This window comes from Ascaphus truei, chromosome 12, assembly GCF_040206685.1.
Source record: "Ascaphus truei isolate aAscTru1 chromosome 12, aAscTru1.hap1, whole genome shotgun sequence".
Classification (NCBI taxonomy): domain Eukaryota; kingdom Metazoa; phylum Chordata; class Amphibia; order Anura; family Ascaphidae; genus Ascaphus; species Ascaphus truei.
The window spans coordinates 28,501,876-28,529,073 of record NC_134494.1 but is presented as its reverse complement, the minus strand read 5'-3'; the positions used below and the strand labels follow the sequence as shown (position 1 = coordinate 28,529,073).

The 27,198-nt window shown below is 40.6% G+C and overlaps 1 protein-coding gene across 14 annotated transcripts in view; it reads right to left on the bottom strand.

Moving 5' to 3' along the window:
• The window catches only part of TEAD1 (TEA domain transcription factor 1), a 186,837-nt gene that overhangs the window by 44,529 nt on the left and 115,110 nt on the right, over positions 1–27,198 (bottom strand). For 4 of the 14 annotated variants that reach the window (XM_075567139.1, XM_075567141.1, XM_075567140.1 and 1 more), the window contains exons 4-6: positions 7,650–7,714; positions 3,414–3,476; positions 3,253–3,315 (exon numbers count right to left, since the gene is read on the bottom strand). In XM_075567139.1, the coding sequence (XP_075423254.1) occupies positions 3,253–3,315; positions 3,414–3,476; positions 7,650–7,714 (191 nt within the window). The remainder of the gene's footprint in view (positions 1–3,252; positions 3,316–3,413; positions 3,477–7,649; positions 7,715–27,198) is intronic. The other 10 variants (XM_075567144.1, XM_075567148.1, XM_075567146.1 and 7 more) reach the window with 3 other exon arrangements.

Sequence of the window (27,198 nt, the reverse complement as noted above, 5' to 3'; positions counted from 1 at the left end):
GCATTAACCTGCATGACTTTTCTGTGCATTTTTATGGAAACTTTCACCAAGAAACTTTATGCAAACGTGTAAGTTCCAATGTCCATTTCCCAACTCAATACATGGACTACACGAAGATGAAGAGTTGAGTTGCGATGCAAGTTAAATGAACAAAAAACATGTTCCCAACTGCTTTTTATAGTCTCTGTGCCAAACAAATGAAGTTACACATACATGTTGCAACTACAGTAGTAAAGTTAGCTATACACAGTTCTACAACATTGCATAGAGGGAACAGAAAAACACTAGGAACATTATGACAAACTCAGAATTATTCTGCATAACAGTGCGGTTTGGTATGGAGACAGACAATGGAGTATTGAAACCGTTTCTTAATACCTTTGTGTAGCAATAATCACAGACTTTTAAAGCATCAGTCCCAGCCACATAAAGAATTCTGATACTGCCGTAAAATACACGATTATTTTTTAACGTACATGTCAAAATATAGGTTTTAATGCTTTTGCTGCCGGGGTTGTAACGCAAGGCGCTGATGGGGTTAAGGAATGTGAAACGTTGGATGACCGCAATGCTGTGCAATAGTAAGAAATACCTCTATGCTGCCTTTGTGGACAACATGCTAGAATTGTGGCAACATTGCTGTGTCCTTGGTCCTAATAAAAGCAACAATCAGGGAGGTTTTACAAAGCTGTCATAAACCCAGCCATCTTTAATACCCCCAACTTATTTGTCAATCATTTTCTCTGGAATGGAAAACTACTGGAAGATGTTACAATACAATATCCAATCAGCATGAACAAGCAGAGGCTATTTAAAGAATAAAATAATAAAATGATACATATATATTTATTTTTTACTTAAGTACATGGGACTGATGCTTTAAAATTAAACTTCTAGATTACAGTCGAATTTGTAAAGTCAGAGACGTTACTTCTCTGCATCATATGGTTTTAAATACTTTGCAGATACAAAAGATTAGCTAAAGGTGGTGGTGGGGGGGGGGGGGGGGGAGAGCACACTGTTCTTCCCCACAAAAGGCCAGCACTTGAAATTGTGTAGTCTTGGTATCCTATTTATTAAAAAAGACAGTATTAAGCACAAAAGCTGACTATTTCAGCCAGGCGATAGCTAAGGCTAAGAAAAGAATGTGCATTCAGAGCTGTCTCAACTTGCTGCCTAATGAGTAGTAATTAATCCATCTTATTGTGTTTCAAAATGCTTAAGTCTCCATTCACATCAAAGGGAATATTTCAAAGCATTGCTCATTGAAAAAAAAAAAAAAGGAACAGTGCTATCTTGAGCATTCTATGATTATCAACCAACAACATTTCCTTGTACTCAACGGAGTAATACAGAATAAAGGATTTGCAAACACCAAGTTGGTTATCTTTATGCAGCCTCAGTGTCAAATCTGTTCTATTTCATCTGCATGAGGGGGTGAACAAATAAACAGATGTATCAATATCTAGCAAGAGTCTTACAAACACACAGGTTCTCTTCTTCCAGGGAGCGCTTTCTGCTGCCGCTCAGCAGTGAAAGGGTTAAAAGAAAAGAGAAAAAAAACCCTGACCTCAAGTGAACTCGCCTATCTTCATAAAGGGGATCTACCAGATAGGTTTATTGGCTTGTACAGTTTTCCTGCGCAACATGCTGCCAGCCGCCCCCAGAACAGCTAAATTGTTACTTGAGAATAATAAGAACGTGCTCCTTTATACCGCTGTTATCTGGAAGGACTTAAGCATACAGCTGCCACCCAAAGCCATTCCATGCAGGTTGTATAGAGTTATGGATGAAGTTAATAAAATAAAAAAAAGTACTCGCTTTCACGTCACGTATTGCCAGTGTAGGTTAAAAAAAAAAAAACAAATCTACAAAAAAATAAAAAGCCGCGTCTCCATTATGAAAAGGGCTTGTTTGTCAACTCAGCTGCCCCAGCCAGTGCAGCTATTGTAAGAAGCCAGTCACCAAAGAGCCATGCCAGTTTGCCAGCATGCTGCCCACTGCATGTGGAAGGAAGTGTTTTAAAAAATAAAATTCAAAATAGAATGGATGCTAGGGAGCAGGGGCGGGCCAACAGCAGTCCGCAGGGGCCACCAACAGGTCAGGTTTTCAGGATATCCCTGTTTCAGCACAGGCAGCGCAGTCAGTGCTGAAGCAGGAATATCCTGAAAAACTGACCTGTTGGTGGCCCTTGAGGACTGGAGTTGGCCACCGCTGCAATAGTGTGTGTTATTTACATGATGCGTGCAGTGTGAATACTGTAGAAAAGTCACTTAAAGCAGACTTTTTTTTTTTTGCAGATGTTATTAAATACATATCAATATCAAAATGTAAATATTTGCACATATCAAACAATGATTGTAGTTGCATGCCCAAAGCCCGTAATTATATTATATAGATGGCAATTTTCAAATTATTAGCAAAACCATTAAGGATTTGCTATGTTAAAAAAACAAATTTAAGAAAATGTAATCTGGAAAAATGTTGGGCAGTCAAATAATTACATTTGGTGGGAAACCTGCCACAGCCAAATATGCTCTTATTAATGCAATTAAAATGATAATAGCTCCCTTTAGACCAGGGATGGCCAACTCCGGTCCTCCAGGGTCCCCAACAGGTCAGGTTTCCGGGAAATCCCTGCTTCAGCACAGGTGGCTCAGTCAATGACTGAGCCACCTGTGGTGCAGCAAAGATAGCCTTAAAACCGGACATGTTGGTGGCCTTGGAGTTGGCCATTTCTGCTTTAGACTTGCGATATAATAGTTTGCATTGTGACTATGGTATAAGGGCACACGCAGCTAGTACTGCTGTAGCAACGTACACATTTAGCTGTAACCAATCAAAATGCATCAGCAGCATATTTATCAGTAAATCTACAACGTTTAGGCTGGGGGACATGGTTTATACTGACCATTATTAAATCACTGAAATCATTAGATTAATTAATGATTAAGCCCTTCCCGAACCAAAGCACTTTACATTATAGCGAATTGGTTCTCATTTGTTCTCTACTGAAATTTGGGTGTGGGATATGAACCAATTTTGGTTTGCACAAGATGTGCTCATTATATATACACTTTTGCTAGCAGAGGAACAGTAGAGCAGGTATTAAGAAAATGTAAACAGCTTGGTCTCATGCAAGAAAAACGAGGTTACGAGGATCAGAGAGCACCAGGCCTTCCACCCATCACCATGGAAAACGGGAGTGAAATGCATAGCAACTACAAGCTCAGAAAGCAGAGAAGCGCATACCTTCAGCTTGGAATGAAAATCACGTGATTTCCTTCTGGCAAGAACCTGAATGTGACTAGACACCTGCAGGGTAAGGGGAAGGGAAGGAAACAGAGGAGAGAGAAAAAAGCCTGTAACCATGGAGATGAAAAGCCCCCTACAACTGGGCAAGCCAGACGTACCTTAATGGCGGCTTGGATTTCTCGAACTTTCTTTCTTGCTAAGACCTGTATGTGACTAGACACCTACGGGGGGGGTTCAGATTTATAAAATAAATAAATAAAAAAATAAAAAAATATATAATTAAAAAAAAAAACACAAATAAAAAAAGGAAAAAATAAAAAATCAATTTTTTTATATATATATATATTTTTTAAAGCAAGCTTTGCGGTTAGGGACTTCTCGGCCGGGCGTTAAGCTCTTGGCGCTAGGGAGGTATTTGCAAATTTAGGGTAAAAAAAAAAAATTAAAAAAAAAAAAATCGGTGAATTGAGGGGGATAAGGGAAAAACGCTTAGGGCCAGAAGTGGGCAACTCCAGTCTTCAAGAGCTACCAACAGGTCAGGTTTTCAGGATATCCCAGCTTCAGCACAGGTGGCTCAATCAGTCTTTGACTGAGCCACCTGTGCTGAAGCTGGGATAATCTGAAACCCTGACCTGATGGTAGCTCTTGAGGACTGGAGTAGCCTAACCCTGCCATTGACTAAACCTCTTGATCCAACGGACCCTTTCAGTGTCGGAGTGATCATACTGCAGTTATTTTATTTTTTTCCAAAGAAGAAATGTCTAAGTTAATTTGGCAAAACAAATGCATCAACGTATCCATTCTTTTGTGATTACGGTCTTGATTCGCTGATGACATTTTACATTGACCAGTTTTTGCGAACCTTTTCCCCTTCATCAGGCCTTGTGTCCTATGTCTTTCATTGGAATCATTTGGCTGCTACATTATGTCGCTCTATTGTACGATTCATTTCTCTATATCTAAACTTTGGAAGGCTGGCAAAGTCCTATGGCAAGGAGACAATTTACAGTTTACCACGGAACCAAACAATGGTACGTTAATGTTTTAGTACAAAAACATCCTGTATAATAAAATCAATACAGATACAGGCTAAAATAATGAAACATTTTTTTTGTTAATGGAATACCCATTCAGAAAGTATTTAAATGTAGGAGAGAATACTTGGGAAACCAAGTTTTCTTTTTCTTTTGTTTTAGGTTTCAATTTATGCTACTGTATGAACATAAAAATAAAAGTAAATCACACTTGGATTGTAAGTAACGATTATTATCGCTTATAAAACGTCTACTTGGATGTCTGGAGAACTGGAAATACATTACACGATAAATATGCAAATATTGGGAATGTTTCTACAGTATATACAGTGCTAGACACACTGTCCTCACAATATAAAAAATAAACTACCCATTGTAATCAAAATCTTAATTTTTATGCCAGCAGCCCAATCATATTAAAAGTTCTTTAGTCATTACACTGGCATAAAACCGGAGAGAATTGTCGTCACTTGCAGTGTTCAAAGCCAGAAATCTGAAGGCCAAGAAATATATAAAACAAAATCACTAAAATGTGTGTGTGTGGGGTGCGCATTTTGCTCTTAAATGAAAGTATTGTGAATGTGCAATTTATATAATTTTGGGAGGGTGGTGAAGGACCTTGAGAAGTTGGAAAGCTTGTAACATTTAAACTACTCGTTTGTCCAATAAACAGGTATCACAGCACCTACTCCCTCTCCCTCTTTTGTTACTACGTGGAAGAAAGGACCAACACGGCGACCCAGCCTTCTTTGCTATATCATTTTGGGAGGATTTTAAATGTCCCAGTAAATGTTCCTCAGTCAAATTAATTCATTGTAACGGAGCACTCTTTCAGTTTGAACTAACTGATTCAAAAAGGTGCTGGGCGCCCAGGTCTTCTCCTTCTGTGCCGACTCATCCATAGGTTTCTTCCATGTTCTGCCACATTTTAGGCATGCCATTGTGAGAGGCTTTGTTTCCTAAAGCGCACACAGCTGAGATCTCAAGACCAGTCAGCACAGGCTGGGGGGGGGGGGGGGGGTATGTGTAGCTGGGGCTGTACTGCAACGCAGAAGTTCATGTTTTGCCCTACATGAAAATGATCATGCTGCACCAACTCTCTCAGCCCTCAAAATGTTCCGAAGAGTAGTTATTAAAGTGTATACAACACGCAAACTGTTTCGGTGATGCTTTTGTAAACCCCCTAGTAACGACTAATGAGAGTCTCCTTCCGAACAGGCTTCTCTTTTTAAAGAAAGCTTAGAGCAGCAATCCACCGCAGAAGCCTACAGGAGTTTAACTTCATTTTCGTAGTGTAGAAAAAAAATGTCAAAAATGTTAATAAATAAAATAAAAACATGGTTTATGCCAATCTAGTTTCTGATGGGCAATGGGCTCTGGGGAAAGTTTCATTTTAACATTCCCGAACACTTAATATTTCAAACGTTAATATCGCCTGAATCAAGCACCGTTTTGTTTTTTGTTTTGTTTTTTTAAAACATCGGTGGAAAGGGCAAGAAGGGCAAGAAGAGACGTCTTAAGTTTTAAAAATTAAATTGCAAAAAATAAATAAATAAAAAGAGTGGCGATAAGTGTGTATTGCGGCTTTAAGAGATCATAGTCCATATTTACTACGCTGGCTTTTGCCATAATGCAGGTACTATGGCCCTATAAGGGGCACGCAGAAAAAGTTTAAAAGCCATTATAAAAAGGGTAGGGTGCTTTCAATTGTGTGGTGCTCATGTTCAGTACGGATTTGCAATGGTGGTTTTCTGTAGCGGATGGCAAAGCCTATGCTTTAAAGCCCAATATTCTGGCTTTTTGTGGCAGAAGTGCTGAATGGGGAATGCAGGTTCTTCTGATAAAGTGTAGCAGAGATCTTCCCAACAGGGAGGCAATACATTGCATTCTGTGGGACAGGCTCACTCTATTGCTAATAGCTCACTCTATTGCTTAGGGAAATATAGAAAGACAATGGCAGGTTATGATGTCAATTGCACGAATGCCCTGTAATTTAAATGTCAATACAGATTGGTTTCCATGTGATCTGTGATTTCATCTTCGGTGTGATCCTACATACTACGTAATTAGCTGCCATTGTAAATCGGTTCTCTAAATGTTGATTTAAAGGTGCCGGTCTGCGAACTAGTTCCGCCCACACCCCCCCCAAAAAAAATGTTTTCACATATAACTTTACATTCATCACATGATTATGAAATCATCCAATAGGTTTTTGTCGTGATTAAATAATTTTGTTACCAATATTTTTGCAGATAGGAATGCCCGACGTATGTACAATTTTTTATTATTAGGTTTTTTTTATAGCAATTACTGTATAATGCAGCCTTTGTTCCCAGAACTTTGGAATAGCCATAGAATTGTTTCCACTGTTCATTATTAACTCCGAACAGACACCTTAAATATTTATTTTCCCCTAATATCTGCCACTTTGCTGTTTAGACCTATACGGAAAATCTACAAAACATATTACATTTTAAAACAAATGTAACTGGCCAAGTGTGTTTATTATTTTTATTGCAGCAGTGGCCAACTCCAGTCCCCCAGGGGCACCAGCAGGTCAGGTTTTAAGGATATCCCTGCTTCAGCACAGGTGGCTAGGTCGTTGATTGAGCCACTTGCGCTGAAGCGGGGATAGCTTTAAAACCTGACCTGTTTGCGGCCCTTGAGGACTGGAGTGGGCCACTCCTGGTTTATATTGTAATATTTGTTTAATGGGAACGCGCAATTAATGCAGGACACTTAATTATTTGATATACTTATTATATTTTCAATTGTTCTATTGTCCGTTTACCCAATAAGGACAATTGGGTAGAAACATTTCTGCAGCCAGCCTACCATGGACAGAAGTGCGCAAAGGCAAATGCAATATTTAAATGGGGAACAAAACTTAGCCAATTTGTTCCTAGGAAACTCAATCTGCGGCACTAGTGGAAAACAAACGATGCATTGCAGATGATAACCATTATAAAGACTGTGTGCGAATATCGTCCGGTACAACGTCTAAAGGAGTATGCAGTATAGATGCATGTCATGTTTTATTTGCATTGTAACAGATGAGGAGATACCAAGTTTAGCCTCTATGCAGGCAGAGGGGCCAGCAATGCAAAATCAATGTATACATCGGGTATCCTTTTCTGTAAAATAGATGTGGGTTTGCGGATAAATAACATTTCAAAAGTAGTGATACTTAATATAATTTCGTAGCAACACCAATTTGCCCATTAGTTATCACTAGAATGATTAGCAAGAATGCTATAGTTGCCATAATGGAAGATGTGAATTTTTAAGCAGTGAACCACTGCAGTTCTAATTCCATTTTGTTTAACCATCATGCACTGGGTGAGCATTGAAGTATGTTACCTGTTTCCTGGTCCTCGTTTTTCCTGTTCTTAACTTTATGTATCTCGCTATCAATTCATTCCTACCTGAAATAAAGGGGGGGAAGGGGAAGAAAATACAACTGAGAAAACTGCAGTCCAACGTGTAAAATCACTTAGCCGGTGAGTGGAAGAAGCTTAGAACACTGCAGCAAATCCACCCAATGAGGGAAACCTGGAATAATGAGTGTTCTAGAACAGGTGGGCAATACTGGCTTCTGGGGTTCCGTTACAGCAGGGGTTCTCAACTTCAGTCCTCAAGATCCCCCAACAGGTCAGGTTTCAAGGATGGATTAAAGTCGGACTCCATGCTCGTGCTGTCTTATATGTGGTATACAGTAAGAAGAAAGATCCTCTTGCTGCTGGGCGCGTGGAGTCACTCCCCAAATTCTGCTACATGAGATAGCCCGAAGGTTATTCTCAGGGGAAAAAAACAAACAATAAAAATATGCACACAGCGCACTGGGGGTCAGAAAAAATATAACATTTAATGCAGGTCCACTGAACCCAACAGATTAAAATAACCAGTATAAAACAAGGTACAGTATAACCTAAACAAAGTCACATGTAGTGACAGACTAGGACTATAACCACAAAAAAAAATACATGTGTCAAGAACTAGCTACAAAAAATAATAACTGCACAAGCCATACAAAACATGATCAAATGGCAATACAAAGCATTAAAAAAAAAATATAAAAAAAGATCAAAGAGGGGGGACAGATGCTAACCGTGAAGCTTCCTGTTCTCTGCCCCTGTCAATGGGTGTGCGCGCTGGAACAGCGACCAGGAAGCTTCAGCGGAGAATACAAACTACTGAGTGAAGGTGCAGTTTGGACTATTACACCAGCACCATCCTTGGCTTCCCGCAATCCCAGCTTCATGGTTAGCATCTGTCCCTGCCTCAGTGGTCATATATATATATATATATATATATAATATATATATATATATATATATATATATATATATATATATATATATATATATATATAATATATATATATATATATATAATATATATATATATATATATATATATATATATATATATATATATATATATATATATATATATATATATATATATAATGCTTCATATTGCCATTTGACCATGCTTTGTGGTTATTTTTTGTCGTTAGTTTTTGACACGTGTTCATGTTTCTGGTTACAGTCCTAGTCTGTCACTACATGTGACTGTTTAGGCAGGGCCGCCAACAGGGTGGGTCTGCCAGGGCTGTCATCCCGGGCCCGGTGAGTCAGGGCTGCCCAGCCAGCTGGCACTGCAAGTTGGGCCCGACCTCTGGCCTGGCCCGTCTCCCTTAGCAGCAACTGACATGACTATCCCTCTGTCGCACGCCGACATGGCTCTCTGATGTCAGCGCGCGGCGGTGGGGCGGGCACCACTTAAAATGTTTGTCCTGGGACCCACAATTTCTGTTGGCAGCCCTGTGTTTAGGTTATAACTTGTTTTATACTGGTTATTTTAATTTGTTGGGTTTAATGGACGTGCATTAAATCTTATATTTGTACTGACCCCCGGTGTGCTCTGTGCATATTTTTATCAGGTTTTAAGGATATCAAAAGCTTCAGCACAGGTGGCTCAGTAAAACACTGAGTCACTTGTGCTGAAGCTGGGATATCCTTAAAATCTTACCTGTTGCGAGGGGGGGTGGGGGGGTGGTGTCTTGAGAACTGGAGTTGAAAACCCCTGGGATACAGCAAGTGTGTTGTTCATAAGCACACGCAACTTTCTTTGACAACACAAGTCGTTTCTGTCCACCAATTATCCACTGGAATACATAACAAATGTCTTTCAAGACCCAGGGACTCGCACTTATCTTCTACTATGGGCCAGCTTATTCGGAGCATTGTAATAATCAAGGTGTGAACGTTATCTCACTTGGCGTTGGCGGACACCTGAAGCATTGTGTTTTTAATATGTTTTCGCTGTCGCACGGATTTGAAAAAAATGCATTGCAGAACAGAAGTATTCTTAAAAAGGTGACAATGTTGGCAATTATTTATTTTTTTGCATAGGTTTGAAGCAGGGCGTCTCCGGGGCTGAACCCCATTAATTTCAGCTCTGGAGACACCCTACTTCCGGAAATACTTCCCTCCGTAGGGGGTGCTGGTAGCTGCTCTGGCTCAGCTAGAAGGTCTCACGTAATGCCAGCTTTTCAAAGCTCTCGCGGCCCTGCCGTACAATAGGAAGCCGCGACGCAACCAGTGCGGCTTCCTGTTGGCCCACGTGACGCGAGGGCCATAAATTTTGCAGGGATACCGCCACCCCCTTCTTGAACACAATATTCAGACGAAAATTTTCTCAAAAACGGTAGGACGCCGTGAGCGGCTACGTAGAAAACAGGATACAAACATTTTATTAGAGCTCTTTTCGACAAGCCTACAGATCTGGCAGACCGTGTATTTTGGGATACCGAAACATATAAAAAAATTAATTTAAAAAAAAACAAAAAAAAACTGAAAGAATTCCCAAATATGCTTAAAAATCAAATTGCCTATATTTTAATACATTTTAATTTTTTTTATTTTAATGGAGTTTCCCCCCCCCCCCTATGTTTTAAGTAATGTACAAATTAGGATTAGTATTAAAGCTCTGTAGAAAACATACTGTATGGGTAATGCTGCCTCTGTAGACATAACAATCTTTGCTATCCAGCTAAATATCAGGGGATTTCATTTGACCTAAAAAAGAAAAAAATCCCAAAGTAGATTATGTAAACATCGATCTCTGATTCAACAACACATTGTCTGTTCTGTCTGACCACACGCCACTGAATCGCATAACAATGCAACATGATACATATGCTAATATTACATAACAAGGTACCCAAGACAGTGGTACTACAACTTGAAAATTAATTGCAATTTAAAGTATTCGAGTTCCTGTCTAGTACATTTGGCCACAGCGATTTCAACACTGGGCACATGGGTGCCGGGACAGTTGGTGGCAGGGACATTTTGCCACGCATCTGCGGGAGCCAGGGGTATGTAACCCCTCACCCTGATCTTTTTTTTTTTTTTTCAAACATATATTTTTTTTATTGGGTAGTAAGGCAAAAAATATACAGAAATACAACATGGTTAAATGGGTGATCAGGGGGAGGGGGGGGGTTGGATACAGAAATGAAAAAAGGGGAGGGGGGCGCAGGGAGGGGTGGAACAGCAAATTGGTGAGGCTTCAAAAACATAAAACGCAACATAAAATACTTTGCTTTTCCAAAAGGGATTCTGGGGCAGACTATCTTTTATGGGGTCTGTCTCTGAGAAAACCGGGATGGTGAGGCGGAACATAAATTTCGTGAGGTAGAATATAGTGGTGGGCCGGGGGAAGCAGCCAGATATGCCCTCTGGTCGTGGTGCAGGGATGGTTTTGAGAAGTTACAAACTGAGGGAGCTTAAGGCTACATTTTGGCTGCCTATAAACATTATCCAGGGTAGCCAAACCTGGTAATTATCGTATGTATCATTTAAAAAGCTAGTGAGTTTTTCCATCATACATACCTTGTTTCTAATTAGCGGGATTGATGGTATTTTATCTTGTTTCCAAAGACCTGCTAGGGCGCACCATGCCACGGTGATATGAGTTGTTAGTTTGTTTTCCGCCCTGGTGTGGCCTTGAAGTGGTTTGTTTGGTATAAACAGCCACGGATCTAGGGGGGATGTTGGAGCTAATAATCTGGCGGATCCAAGATCTCACCTGCCTCCATAGAGCCTGCATCCGGGGGCATGACCCCCACATAGGCAGAAAAGAGGCCACCTCACCACAGCCTTTAGGACACATAGGTGAAGAGCCTGGAACATATTTAGCTATATTTTCGGTGGTATTGTACCAACGGGCCATTACTTTGTACGCATTTTCCCGGATAGTTGTACAGATTGAGCTTTTGGCTACCGCTTCGAAGATATCCTCCTAATCCTCATCCTCCAATTCCTCACCCAAATCGTTTTCCCATTTTTCTATAAATGTAAGATTCGCTTGGTCTTCAGCTGGCAGAGAAAATTGGCAGTATAGTTTCGATATCAACCTTTCGTGGGAGTTTGCTCCCAAACAGAGTTTCTCAGACAGTGAGACAGGCCTAGAGGGCATGACTTTAGTGTAGAAGGGCTTTAATTGGAGATAGCGAAAAATCTTTCCCGGTAGGACACCCCTATCCTTACCAAATTATCTAAAGGCGTCACTTTGAAATCGTGGCTTAAGTCGAAAAGTCTACAGATATTTGCTTGTCGCCAATTTGCAAAAGATAATTTGGGTAGTCCCGGGGGAAAATCCCGGATTCCAAAAAAAGGGGTCAAAGAGTTTGGGTTGCTTAGCTTGTATTTAAACTCGAGTCTGTCCCACAGCTTGAAAGTGAGTGTGTGAGATCGCTGGCAAAACAGGATGCCCCCAAAAGGCCTATCCTGTTAGATAGCCAAAGAATATTTTCTATTGGAGTGGGCCGTATTAGGTGTGCCTCCAAGGCGACCCATCTTCTAAGTGACGGATTTGTGTGCCACACTACCCACTGACTTGCTTGAGCAGCCCTGTAATATGAGAGGAGGCAAGGAAGTGCCATGTCTCTTGCTCCGGTGGGCCTGGTTAACAGTTTACGGTTGAGTGTGGGCCTTTTGTTATTCCAAATAAATTTGGAGACCAGAGAATGGAGTTTGGTTATATCTGATGTTATAATAGGTATAGGGAAGGTCTGGAAAAGATAGAGCAATCTGGGTAGTAAATTCATCTTCACAGATTGAACTCTCCCCAACAAAGATATATTAAAGTTCAAGCCGCTAGATCGGCTTTTAATATCTTCAATATTTTAGGATAATTAGCCTGATAGAGTCATAGTCCTTTGTTAAAAAGACTCCCAGGTATTTCAGCGAAGATTGCTGCCATCTGAACTCAAAATTGAATTTGATTACCTTAACCGTTTCCTGCCTCAGATTGATATTTAGTGCCTCTGACTTACTATTGTTCATATTGAAGCCCGATAATTTATTGAAAATAGATAGTTTGTTGAACAGATTTGGTAGGGTTGTTAAGGGTTTTGATATCGTTATAATAATATCGTCCGCGAAGAGGGCCAGTTTATATGACTGATCACCCACTTCAAGACCTGAGATATTAGGGTTTTGGCGTATATGTACCCCCAATGGCTCCAAGCAGAAGGCAAAAATAAGTGGGGACAGTGGGCAACCTTGTCTTCTACCACTTTTTATCTGAAATTGAGAGAAGGGAAAGCCCTGGCTTTTTACTATTTGAGTAGAGGGCCATAACTGCTTTGAGGAACATTCTTTGACCAGTTAAGAGATTGTTCAGCTTTCGCAGTTAAAAATATATTGTGCTCTGCTCTAGTTTCCTTAAGGGATAACATCGTCTCTGGGGATTGATTATTTTTGTGAAGTTTAGAGAGGTTATCAACCTTCTTTTGGAGGGAATCAATCTTTAGCTGACGGGCCTTCTTTCTACCTGAGGCAATAGAGATAAGATAGTCCCTGATTCTGAGCCTCTCACTGTTGACCTTGACGCGACACTCATCATTGGTCTGGAAAAAAGCCTCAACTTCCCTGATAACAGCCTTCAAAACCTCAGGGACCTGAAGAAGAGATTAATTTAATCTCCAAGCTGCCCTGGGTACTAAAATATTCAGATTTGTGATTGTAGAGTCTACAGGAGCGTGGTCTGACCAGCTTATATTGTGAATATTTGACTCAGACCCGAGGGATCAGAGCTGCGCTTATAAAAATATAATCAATGCGTGAGTATGTTTGGTGAGGGGGATGAGTAGAAGGTGAAATCCCTGGTCCAGGAATTCATCTCTCTCCATATATCTACCAAATTAAGTGAGATAAGGCCTAGTTTAAGAGCCTTGATTTCCTGGGATCTATAGTTCTGTGGGTCGGAGTTCGTGTCGACAGATCCATCTTGGCCTCACCCTGATCTTAACCCACAACCTACCTCAGTCGACCAAACGGCAATAGCGACACGGTCGTGGTCAACTGTCCCACAGTGGATAAACATCGGGGGTTAAATGGCCGTGACGAAGAGTACCATTCTATTGAGTTCTCCTTACTGTTTTTTCCTACATAGTGAGAGGCAGGGGGCCCCCAAAGCTAAACCGCGTTTATTTCAGCTCTGGGGAACACCTGCTGCCCAAGATACGTTGCCTCAGAAGGTGCACCTGTTTCCATCCCATGCAGGGGAAACAAAATGGGGGTTTAAATTTGCATGCCACCGGAGATTTAAGAACCAGGAAGTAACCGGCAGCACCTGAGGCAAGTACACATCGGGAAGTGAAATTAACACTTGGGGACTAGCTCTGGGGACCCCCTACTGCATAACCATAAAAATACAAGTGACCCTAGCAAGGAATGTTTCTTTTATGACCCTTACCAAAATATAAATAGACACACACACATAAATCGAGCTCCCCCTCTGACCTCTGTGCCGGGAGGGGGAGGCTGCAGGCTGCCAGTGGAGCTCCGAGGTGTTCCCGCATGCGGGGGCCACCATCTTTAATGTTTGCACATGCACGATGCAGCAGGTGTGCATTCGCAGTGACTATAGAGTGCGGCAGCCATTACAAGCGGCTCCGCACGGGACTACATATCCCAGCAGCCCCAGGGGCTCCTTACCAAGTGGGGCACTCCAGCCAATAGGGCTCTTAGAATAACGGCAGAGGAGTTCATTTTGGCGTGCTAAGGACTCCGCGCTGAGTCGGGAAGAGGACGGCAAGGGGTGAGGTAGTGTCCAGGTTCCAGTGGCTTCCAGAATAGGCCAGAAGTCGCCTGCAGGTCCCAGTTAGGTTTCCCCCCCCCCTCCCAGGGACAGTATTGTAGGGAAGGCTCCAGGCAGGGACGCTCCCCTATTACTGTGAAGTAATAGTTCACCGGTGAAGTGATGCCACGCGGTGACCTGCGGCCAGACCAAAGGCACAATATGACAATAAGGGACGCCCTCCAGCTGGAGCTCCCTCAGGAGGTGGACACCTTCAGTGCGGAGCAAGAGGAGTCAGCAGACCCCGCGTCGTGGGATAACTTTGTGGCCTGCAGACCCATCATTTGCCATATACCCTGGTCTGAACAGAGACCAGGAAGGTACCTACATGCACCAAAAGCCAAACAGTGGATAGCGCCACTCCACATATCCCTCCCAGGTGGAGGCGCTGCATCCTGATAGACGAGCTCACCGAGGCTCCCAGCGGTGGAGGCTTAGGCCTTCTGTGAGCCACAGGTAAAGTCAGCACACGTAGTTCCCTTAGTTACGGGGAAAGGGGGCTACATATACAATACACATATGTCATAAATTGTGGAAGATCCCCTGTGCATTGGAGATACTGAATGTTATATGCTTAATTAATTATTATTAAGGGAGTTTTAAAACATCTCTTTTAAACATCTCTTTTGACATGACTATAACAGTTCCCTCTTTAACCTGATCAATAAACTCACCTTCCAGTGAGTGAGGCTGCACCTCTAACCCCCAGTCTGACTCTTCTCCACTCCCACCTATGCTCTTCCCCCAAGTAATGTCCAGAAGGCCTCCAGCTCAGCGCAGTGACCAATCGCATACTACCTTGCAAAGCAAAGGCCAATCACCGGCCTCGTGGAGAGGGAACATCCAGAGGCGGAGCAGTTAAAAACAAAAGAAAAACAACCATCCCAAAATAAATAATAACTCACATGTGTACACCTCTGGGGCCCCAATAGTATGCATGCAATGTTTCAGCTATCATGGTCTTGAAGCTATTGCTCTGAGACAGACACACAGGCTCATATATACATCTACAGTTCAAAAGCAATTCTTGTACAACTGCCCACAACCTTTATATATTTCTTTAAATCCTTGGTGAGAAGGAGCAGGACTCACCGCTCCAAATCCACATAGAAAAGCAAGAAATCTTCTCGGCACTCGTCTACTGTATATCACCGATTCAGACGTCTCCGATATTCTTTATCTACATGTATTTATTGAGCAGCCAAAGACAGACAACGGGGGCAGCACAACTTTTCGGGGTATTCCCAGCACCTAAGGGAAACGTTGTGCCGTCTGTTCCGGTGCCCGTCTTTGGCTGCTCAATAAATACATGTTGATAAAGAATATCAGACACATCTAAATCCCGGGGATCGTGTGAGGCCTCTAAATTCACTTGGCTTGCCTTCCAGTGACACGTCGTCATGGCAACCCTGGCGTCAAATGACGCCGCGGGTTCACGTGATGTCGCATTGTCATGGCAACGTAACATGACCCCGCTACGTCATTTGATGCCGGAACCAAGCAGAGGGGGGTGTGCCAGCAGAGGGGGGGGGAAGAGAGCAGGCAGGGGGGCGCAGGAAGAAAACTTTGTGCATCCCTGCTGTAGGGAGCCGAAACATTGATAGTTTTGCAATAAATTGTGTTCATTTTTCTAACTCCTGGAGTGCCTGCTTCCATATTTTCTGTATGCCAGTATTCCCGTCCCCAGCGGTTTGCACCCAGGCAGGATACGAATTTCAGTGGAGTGCCACTATATATTCATTTTTCTCTTGACAGACCTGAGGAAGTGTAAAACTTCCCTAGTTAAGTCTTACATTTGACGCAGATACAATAAGAACACAGTACTGTCCATCAAATAAAGGGGTATCTCAAGGAGTCAAGGCCCAGGACTCTGACACCCAGCAGGGGAGCCAGGTTCAAATCCTGGTGTCGGCTCAGCCTTCAGGCACCAAAAAACAGATTGTAAGCTCATCTGGGCAGGGACTGTGTCTGTAACAATCCCATGTGCTGCGTACTGCACTGCATATATGAAATAAAGTTATTATTGTAGTATTAGAACAAAGTAATGTGCAATGAAACATCAAGCCAAACGGGTTCTACTTTTCAGGTGCAATTTTGGTGCATGGAAATCTTTTTTTCCCCCATTGCGCTGGTGTGTGCCTATATTCCAACCTGACATTTCTCAATCTGAGTCCTACTGTCTCGTTACGTTCTTCCTACCTACCAATTGTAAGCTCCTCCAAAGCAGGGACTCCTCTTCCTAAACGTTACTTTTATGTCTGAAGCACTTATTCCCATGATCTGTTATTTATATGATTGTCACGTGTATTACTACTGTAAGGCGCTATGTACACTAATGGCGCTATATAAATAAAGACATACCTACATCAGCGGCGAGTTTAATTTTTTGGGCCAACAGAAATTGTGAGGTGTACAGATAATTGTACGTACACCTTTTTTTCTTTGCGTCAAAAAAAACCCCACAAAGGGTGTCACAATCGTCCGCCAAATTCAACTCGGTTTCAACCCAGAAAAAGTCTATTAATAGAGTTGGCGCAGAATTAAGTAGCCATGTATAAACCACAAATATAGTTTATTATATAGGGTAACAATGTATTGTTTTCACAGTACAGCTATTGTAAATAATATTACACGAATAATTTATTAATTGCTAGATCTAGATATATGCACATACACACACAATTCTGTTTTCAGTACGATTGCGTCCTGTTATGCCTGATGAATACAATGTGTCCAAATTAATTTTGAAACAACTATTTTATGTGTCATATGTTGCGAAGTCTTCCTACATATGACACATTTTATGATTTTTACTACTTCTGATTTTGTACTGCTCGTCAGTGCAAACATTTTGACAACCCCCCGACCCCCAAAAAGTCAGATACAACCCTTTACACTTTTCCTTGCAATAGTCGATATTTAGGCATAGTTATGTAACCAACAATTTGCCCAGCTAGTAGGCCAACAGTTCTACCTTCCACGTCTAACCCACTTTCCTGCAAAATCAGCTTAGTAAAAAAAAAACAAACAAAAAAACCCAGGTTTTGTAGACACAAAAGTGTTTGCAAGTCAACAAGTGGTTAAAACCAATAAGCTGGGCGGCCCTTTATTTAAAAAATAAGAACCTATTTCCAGCTTTTAAAAATATTACGGGCAGGTGCTTAGGTAAGTCCATATGTAGTGCGTTCTGCAAAGGCTTCGCTTGGGGAGGAGGTTGGGCCTTGCTTTCTACGCAAGCAACATTTTGTTCAGGAAAGCTTACTGCAGTCGGTCATGTGACATAGACCAAATAAATAGCATCTGGGGATTTTCAATTACAGGCCTTCACCCAGCATGCCTGCACTGTAATCTCTACCAGATGAGGCTCAGGCCTCACTATTTTCAATAATTCACACACTGTGTACACATAACATGACAATAAGGGCATTCATGCAGCCGCCTGATTCGCAGATCAAAGCTCCCAAATGACCAGCTGTAAGCATGCTTACTGCTGAATAATTCATTCTTTTCAGGGGCTTGAAAAAACGCTCAGCAGGACTTGGCCAGCTCGAGCCCTTTCCTGTGTGGTATTGTAAACTCAAAATGTGAAAGGGGGGAACAGTCCACCGGAACAGTCAAACGTCCAACCACCTCAATGCAGCGATTTGGGGGTGAAAAACGGCAAAAACGGAGTTAAGATTTGTAGAAAGGGAAGAGAATGAATTATAGAAGTGGCAGACAGAACGGGGACTTAACTAATGCGGTATTATGAATAAAGAGCTATCCAAAAATGCTTCCATGTATTATTTATGGGATTTGCTGGAGCAAATTCAGTCGTTAGCCACAAAATTGTCATACAGCATAATGGTAAAATTATTTTTGTCCTGTAGTGGGATTAGCGCCATGAGTATAATTTAAAACGTGCATTCAATACACAGACAACATAAAACTGATATATGGTACAAAATAAGACATATTAATGGCATTGGTCATTTATGGGATAACATTTCAATAACCCAACATAGAATTGTGGTTATATAATATTGTATTGCAATTCCTCCACCTGTTGCTAAGAACTCAATAAACAGTGTCAACAAATGATGATATTGCAATAAAAAGCCTAATTACAATCATCTGCATGACCATTTTTACTTATAGATTCCAATTCGAAATTAAATGAGGAGTGCTGCATGTTTCAAGTGCCTGGCCTAATTATATTAAAGGTTGTACAGCTGTCAATCACCACGAAAACTGCAGGATGAACTAGTCCTGACCTCCCCCCTTGTAGAAAACGCATGCTGCTTACCAGCTGTGTGCTGGGTATTTTACACCCTTTTCCGTATTATTCAGAATGGTTTCCTCTTAATCACAATAATCTCTAGAAATTCTAAAGCCCATCAATTGTTATTTAAACCCAGCCTACAAAAGGTCAGCAGTGCAGCTTTGTAAGCCTTTCCAATGGCAGCTGACACTTCATTCAGTGACAAATCCAATTTAGCAGTTACAAGAGATTTAAAGGGGGGAAGATTCTTTTAAAGATGGCAGTGCAAAGCAGCTCTAAGCAGGAAAATAGGGTCAGCAGGAAATTATAACCTGTAGAACAATATATGTTATAACTCACAAATATGAGCACCCAACATGCAATTTCACTTCATTCTCCACCCCCCCCCCCTTTTTTTTTTTTTTTACACATTTTCTATGTAAATGACACAGCCACCATTAGGAAATACAGGGGTTGCCATCTTTAAAGAGCCCAGTAGTTTTATTAGATATTTTATTATTTTTTTACAAACAAATTTGACTAATAGTTTGTTCTTTAAGTGGACACTTCTTTTTAACTTGTTTTACCAATTCGCAAGTGAGAAATAAAATATACATATTTATAGTAATGAAGACTCTTTGGAGTGATATAGATAGATTTATATATAGTCAATGAAAAAATAGTTTGCACTCACAGTTTCTCAAATGAAGGCAGATGCTCGTCCCATATAGAAACATGTACAAGGTGACCAGGGAAATCCAGGTAACAAAGAGACAGCACACCGCAGTATAATGAATAAATAAAGTGTATTAACAACACAGGGCAGCCAACGTTTCGGTCCTCAGAGTGGGACCTTCCTCAGGGCAGTGCGCACTGCCCTGAGGAAGGTCCCACTCTGAGGACCGAAACGTTGGCTGCCCTGTGTTGTTAATACACTTTATTTATTCATTATACTGCGGTGTGCTGTCTCTGTTACCTGGATTTCCCTGGTCACCTTGAGATAGATAGAGATAGAGATAGATATATATATTAGCATTATAACACAATGGGACTAAGCGCTCAAGAACAAAAAAGGAAAAAGAGGCCCTGCTCTGAAGAGCTTACAATCTATTTGGATATATGCACACAGTGGTAGAGACGGAATCTCTGTGGACTTTTAAGCTGGAAAATGCCTTGATCACAAGGTCTTTATATAATACTTTTACATATATTTATCTAGAACTACTTTTCTCAATGGGGATGCTTATTTATTATATATAGTGTGATGTCTAATATACACATAACTTGGATTGCAAGCTCTTCGGGTGGTGACTCCGTTTCCTTATGTCTACCTTTGTTGAAGAGCTTATTCCTATTACTTCACATGTATTACTCCTGTGAAGCGCTATGAACATGGATCAATAAGATATAGAGAGATATAGCTGTGACCAGTCTACGGCCTGGGACATGGTCAGCGCACCGTGCTGAGGTGCGCTGCTGCTCGGCACTGAGCCCCTGCAGCCGCAATGAGAGCGGCTTTAGTAGTGTTTCGCGCACGCGTCAGCACGCTTGGGGAAGCGTGTGTCTGTCGGAGTTTTGAAATTTCCCCGCTTGCCGGAGTGCAGGGCCGGTCACATGAGCGGTTCGCCCAATGAGGGCGAACCAGCTCCATGACGTCATGGCCCGTCCCCGTCCCGCCCCCTGACGGCGCGCTGTGTAAGGCCAGGGAAAGCACCGCTTTCCCTGAGCCTCAGCGCGCCTCAGCACTGTTTAAAGGCACTATGTCCCAGGCCTAAGTTCTTTCAAAACCAAAGCTGTCTCACATTTTTATCTGGTCTGTAACTCTTACATACCCCTATATCATATTAGCTCTTACTGTGCATGCAATGTATTTATGTATAACCCTGCTCACTTAAAGCTGCAGTTCAGTCAATATCCTGCATGTGTGTTTTTTTTAATAAATCAGTTCTGTAGTAAGAAAAAATACTTTTAGCATTTTCTGTTTTTAAAAAAACAACTTTGAAAGACCAATTTTCTTGTATTCTATTTTAACAGCCATTTGCTAAGGCACTGCCCCTTCATGTCCTGTCACAAGCCCTGGCACACCCCTTTGTCAGCCCTGCCCTCCCTCTAGCACATGTCAGTGCAGGAGTGCTCATGAATATTCATGAGCTTCCACTGAGAGACAGAAGCAGAAGAAAAACAGATCCCTTCACTAATTATGTCACCAAATTTCACCTATCAATACATAGAGAACGAATTGACCTGCAGCTATACAGTTCTTTAGGTAATTAGAGATTGCACACATGAAACTATTGAAGTAAAAAAATAAATAAAAAAAAAAAAAAAAAGACTGAACTGCAGCTTTAATGTAACTATGTATTTGTCATCATAACTCTGTACCCAGGACATACTTGAAAATGACAGGTAATTCTCAGTGTATTACTTCCTGGTAAAACATTTTTACACACACACACACACACACACACACACACACACACACACACACACACACACACACACACACACACACCACCTACACCTACACCACCTACACCTTTCAAGCCTTGTAGATCCACTGCTGGATGAGGCCTCCCCAATGATCTTCCAGGTACTGCAGTTGCAAGTCTCTTCTCCACGTTGCTCCAACAAATAATTTTATCCTCCCATCTAACTTTTTATCGTTTTCTTCATCTTTTACTCTCTTGGAATCCAGTTGAGTTCGATCTTTGTCCAACGATGGTCATTTTCTCTTGTGATATGTCCAGCCCACTGCCATTTAAATTTCTCCATCCTTGTGATGTCACAGACTGTTTGGTTTCAAACCCATTTATTATTTTCCTCTTTATTTGGGTAATACCCAGCATACATCTCTCCATACTACTTTGCGTTGTTTGAAGCTTCTGAATTATCTTTGCATTTAGGGTCCAAGTTTAACATCCATATGTAAGCACAGGCAGACTACACTGTTCAAAAACGTTTCTCTTGAAGCACAGAGGAAGGTTCCCTTGAAACATGTTCTTAATTCTTCCAAATGCAGTCCATTCCATCTTCATTCTCCTGTTGATTTGCTTCAAAAGGTTGTTATTTGTTGGCCAAGGTAGACAATCTTCGACTTCTAATTCTATTCCATTGGATCATTGAATACCTGACATTTGTTGATCGCTTTGGTCTTGCGAGATTAATACAGAGGCCAACATTCTTACTTGCTTGGACTAGTGGTAAAATATGTCATCAAAGCATTGTTCAAGACATTAGATAGGAAAGAAAATGGAATCCAAACCAACAGTGAATATTTAAGTATCACAGTGAAAAGTTTTGGTGACATGGCATCTCCTGCCTTGTATCTTCATGCAATCTAATGGTTGATGTGTCATTCTCGTAAACGTTCGTTATAATATCGATTACCTTTCTTCAACACGGTCTTAAAACGTTTACGACCGCCAGGGTGCAGACATCATCAAATGCTTTTTCGGAATCTACGAATCTTAAGATGAGTGGTAAAGAATTTGAAATACTTTGGGAAATCACTTCTTGTACGAATTGGATGGATGTGGTCCATTGTGTTGTATCCACTGCAAAATCTTGTTGGTTCTCTAGGCTGAGAAAAGTCCAGCTTCTGTTGCAGTCAATTACGGAGTATCTTCGTACAAAATCTTGCGATTGAAAGTGGACTGGTTTGTAATTCTTGGTGTCTGATTGGTCTCCTTCCTTGTGGATGAGGATAACTATGGCATTACTCCATTGTTCTGGAATTTTCCTATTCTTCAAGCAGCATGTAAAGAGTTTTGCAAGGATTTTTTCTACTTCCCTCAGTTTCTTTCAAGATTTCATTTGTAATTCCACCCCCCCCTGGAGCCTCCCCATTCTTCATAGATTCTATTGCTTTTACCACTTCTTCTGAAAGAATGCATCATTGGTTGTTTCTTCTCACTTGTCCTCAGCTGAATTATGCTCCGCGTTGTTTGTGTTCACATATAATTTCATGAAGAAGTCCTCAACTCTTTATGATAAGTGCACAGTCTTACTGTTGATCCATCTGTGATTTGCTTCTTCCCAATCACAAGGCGTTGCTTGGTCTTCTTTAAGCTTTTGTTATCTTCAATAGTCTTATTGATCATATCACAGTTACATTTTCTTACATCTTCATGTATACGTCTGCAGATTTTCTTGCATAGCTCTGCATATTCAATTCATATCCTTGCATCTTGGGATTACTTTGTTTCTTCATTAATGGTTTTGTCTCAGATATTTTCTTATTCTGTATTTTGTAAGCGATCCCTCCAGTTTTCTTCAGCGCTTTCAACTACAATCTGCATAAGTTCTTCAAAATTGTTTGTTACAGTGTTCCCATGCATTTCAAGCAAGCTGAAACAATTATTAATTTATAGTTAACATTTTCTGCTGTTATTCTTGAGGTTATTAATGTTGATTGTGTCTTTTTAATCGGTTTTCTTCATTCCAGCTTTGCATTCAGATGTAGTTTGCAGCGAAACAATCAGTGATCAATCCTCGTGTCAAAATGGTTAAGAATTGTGCAGTCTTCAAGCACATGTTTCTCGTTAGTTAGGATATAGTCAATTTCATTCTTGATTCCATTGGGTCGATTCCATGTCCATTTTCTATGTGTATTCTTCTTGACGAAGGAATTCATGATGTAGAAGTTTTCACATTCTGCAAATTCTACCAATCTGTCTCTTAAATTCATTCCTGTTACCGCAAACATACTTACCAACTAATGCTTCATCTTTATGCTTGGCACCAATTTTTGTTTTGCAATCTCCCTTAACGATCTTGGTGACAATTTTCTTTGTTACATTGGTTGATTTGATTATAGAAGTTTTGTACTTTATTAGCTGTGTGACTTGATGTTGGAACATAAACCTGGATTATTTGAAGCCTGGATATATCTTTTTCAACTGATTGACTATTCGGGCTGCTCTTTCTGATGAGCTTTCATACTCCACAAGGATGGACACTACCTAAATCTGTTTTTCACAAAAAACTTCTCCCTAATTTCTCCATTTTCCCGTTTTCGTCTCTGACCATCATCTCATCTAATTTTCTACCTCACTTCTCCCCTTCGCCTCCTCCATCTATCCCTCGTTTCTGCAGAGACCTGCACTCTATTAACCTACTAGATTTTGATTCCACTTTGTGCTCCTCCCTCTGCTCCAGAGTGGCAACCTGGTCATTAACTACAACTCTGCCCTATCCTACACTCTTGATCTACATGCTCCTGTTCCCCTTTTTCAGTTTGGGGTGCTGTACCATATATAAATATAAATATATCTATATATCTATAGATGTCTCTATAATAGGCATTAGCATCTGCTGTGCAATGTGCTCTCACCAGCGGGCTTAGGGAGAATTTATTCCTATAAAGTACACCTAGTTTGCCAAGGTCATTGGTGACATCCCAAACCAGTTTCTTGCTTGCCCGGCAGCTCAGTTTGGGAGGGCAAACTGATCTGGGTAGTATGATGATCTTCCACTTCTTAACAATGGATTTCCCTATGCGGAGAGGGATCACTCGGCGCCATTGACATTTTCTTGTACCCTTCTGCTAACCTTGTACCGCTCAACCCCTTTTCTTGGAATTGTTTAGAAAGCTCCTTGGTCTTCATGGTTGCTTTGTTGGATCACTATTTGAGTTGCAGCTTGAAAGTCTTTATATACCTGGGGGAAATAATCTACAAGTTAAAACCACCGATTACACACAGGCTGAAACCATTTCACTAATTTTGTGACCTTACAAAGAATTCATTTGTACCTGAGCTGATTAAGGGATGCAGGAGCAAAAGGGTTGAATACTTGTGCAACAAGAGAGTAACCTGTTTTTAACTGTAAATCTTACTTTCTGTTCTATATGCATTTTGAAACTCATTTTGGAATCTTTTTGCAGATTCTACATGTAAAGACTAATTTGAAAGCATCGTGGGGTACACTCAGGTGCCACCATGTGAAAAAAATTGCAGGGGGTGAATACTTCTGTAAACCACTGTAACAGACAGACACACAAGATGACAAGTCTGAGTTCTAAAACATCCCACTCTAGTGCAGTCGATAACATTGTTTGTGTTGTATGTTAACGACATGTATTTGAAGGGCTGCTGTCCAAAAGGGACGCACAAATAGCAATAGCAGTTGAGGATTTTGGAAAGAGGCACGGTTTTGCTGTAGTCCTGAGAATGTCCATCTCAAATGGCAACCTTATTACTGTATATTCAGTTGGATTCCTAAAGTCAGCAAAAAATGATAAAACGATGCACAGAAAGAAAGTATCTTTTCAGAAGTGTTGCCACTGAAGTTATCAATGCATTGGTCCTGCAAGTGTCACTTTTTATATATCACAATGTAAGGAAACGACTTGTGTATTGGTAAGTTTGTATAGCACTGTTAGTATACAAACCAAGGGCTTTGAGGTCACAATTACATACCACAAAAAAAAATCATTATTGTAAGTCCCAGGGGGAACAAGATTAGTGATGTGATGGCAGATACAATAGATTTGTTCAAAAAAAAGTTGGACATGTTTTTAGATAGAAAAGGTATACAGGGATATAACAAATAAGTATACATGGGAAGGATGTTGATCCAAATATTAATCCGATTGCCAATTCTTGGAGTCAGGAAGGAATTTATTTTTCCCCTTATGAGTTATCATTGGATGATATGACTCTGGGGTTTTTTGTTTGTCTTCCTCTGGATCAACAAGTAAGTATAGATATAGGATAAAGTATCTGTTGTCTAAATGTAGCATAGATTGAACTTGATGGACGTACGTCTTTTTTCAACCTCATCTACTATGTAACTATGTAACCTTACAATGCAAAGTCACACGGAGATGACAATGGATTTTTAAACGTAGCAGAATGGTTTCAGTTAATCGGAAATTGTGCACAGTCTTATTATTATTCCTTTTTGAAGCAATAACAGAACAAATGATCACAATATAACCTATTGACTAGAGAGCAACAAAATAAATAGTTTCTCTTTGCTTGTCCACAGAGATGCATGTCTTTGAAAATAACTCTGTTTTACAGTATTAGAACTCAATGCGGACCACGGTTCAGCTTTACCAGGACTGTTTGTTTATCATCTATTGTGCATTATGAAACTTTTTGCCCTCATTTAGTGGATTTCAAACCTCTTCCAAGGACACAGAGACAGACCAGGTTTCTGAGGCAACACACCCATTCATCTATTTTTTGTAAATTAGGTCCACTCACCCGTGTGCAGGTGCATCGGTTATTCTGAAAACCCGACTTGGCCGGTGGGCCGTGAGGAGAGGTTTGAGAACCACTGCCCTCAGTAGTCTTACATGTACAAAACAAAGCTTATGTCCATAACAGGAGTACTCGCTGTTCTGTAGAGAACGGCCAAAGGTGCACATACAGCTGGAATCCCACGCAGGGAGGGTTCATACTTCTAATCGGGATTAGAAACTATGGCACTCCACTGGTCTTGATAACAAAAATAGAACATTTTATTACAGAGGATACCTCTACGGGCCAAAACGTAATCTTCCTCTTTAATGAAATCTTCTATTTTTGTCATCAGTGGAGTGCCAAACTTGTACAAAATAAAAGTCACCAAACATACTGATGACAAACCAAGCATAAACCAACTAAGTGCTGAACTATGACACAATCATAATGATTTATATAATCACCGCAAAACATAAATAAGTGAAAAAATGATAATACAAAATATTTACCAAATGTCATTAGGTGCTCGTCTTTAGAACAGCCTGGCCATTGGGCTGTAAAAGTCAACAATATTAAGCAAAAAATGCAAGAGACCGGACTCTCCATAGGACTCAGTCTGACATCTACTTATAAGGACTAGGAAAACCTCAGCAGAAGTATCACACATACTGAAGTTTTGCTGATCCTTTTAAGGAGATGTCAGACCGTGAGTTCTACTGAAAATGTCGTCTCTTGCATTTTTTGTTTATTTATTTATTTTTTTTAATATCAAATAACACCCATTTTCCTTTTTTCAGGTCACTCCATGAAATAATGTACAATATAAAGAAAAATGCTTTTTCGCTGCTGCACATCTTGGGCTCGTCTCCTTGATCATTCACGATTAATGATTGCCAATAGAAGAAAAAGAAAAAAAAAAAAAAAACGTCAAACGTTTGTACATATCCCTGACGGTTACAAACAAAGACCAGTAAATTGACAATTAAATTAGCAAATATCAGGTAAAAGCTCAAATGTAATGGCTGTTAGGATGCTTGTATAAAGTAATAAAGTACATTAACACCCTCTAAATTCATTTAAAAATGAATGCTATGAAAACATCTGTTGCGATATGTCTAATGCTCATGTTACAATAATGACATTTGCAAGCTTAGTGCATCTTATTCTTACTATACTCAGAGAAGTCAGACGTAACATACTTTTAAACACACTGAAGCAGATAACAGTGACAATCACCGCTAAAGGGTAAACTTTTAATGAGGAATTTCCTGTAAAAATTAATACATTTTTATTTGCTTTTTTTTTTATTTATTTTTTTTATTTT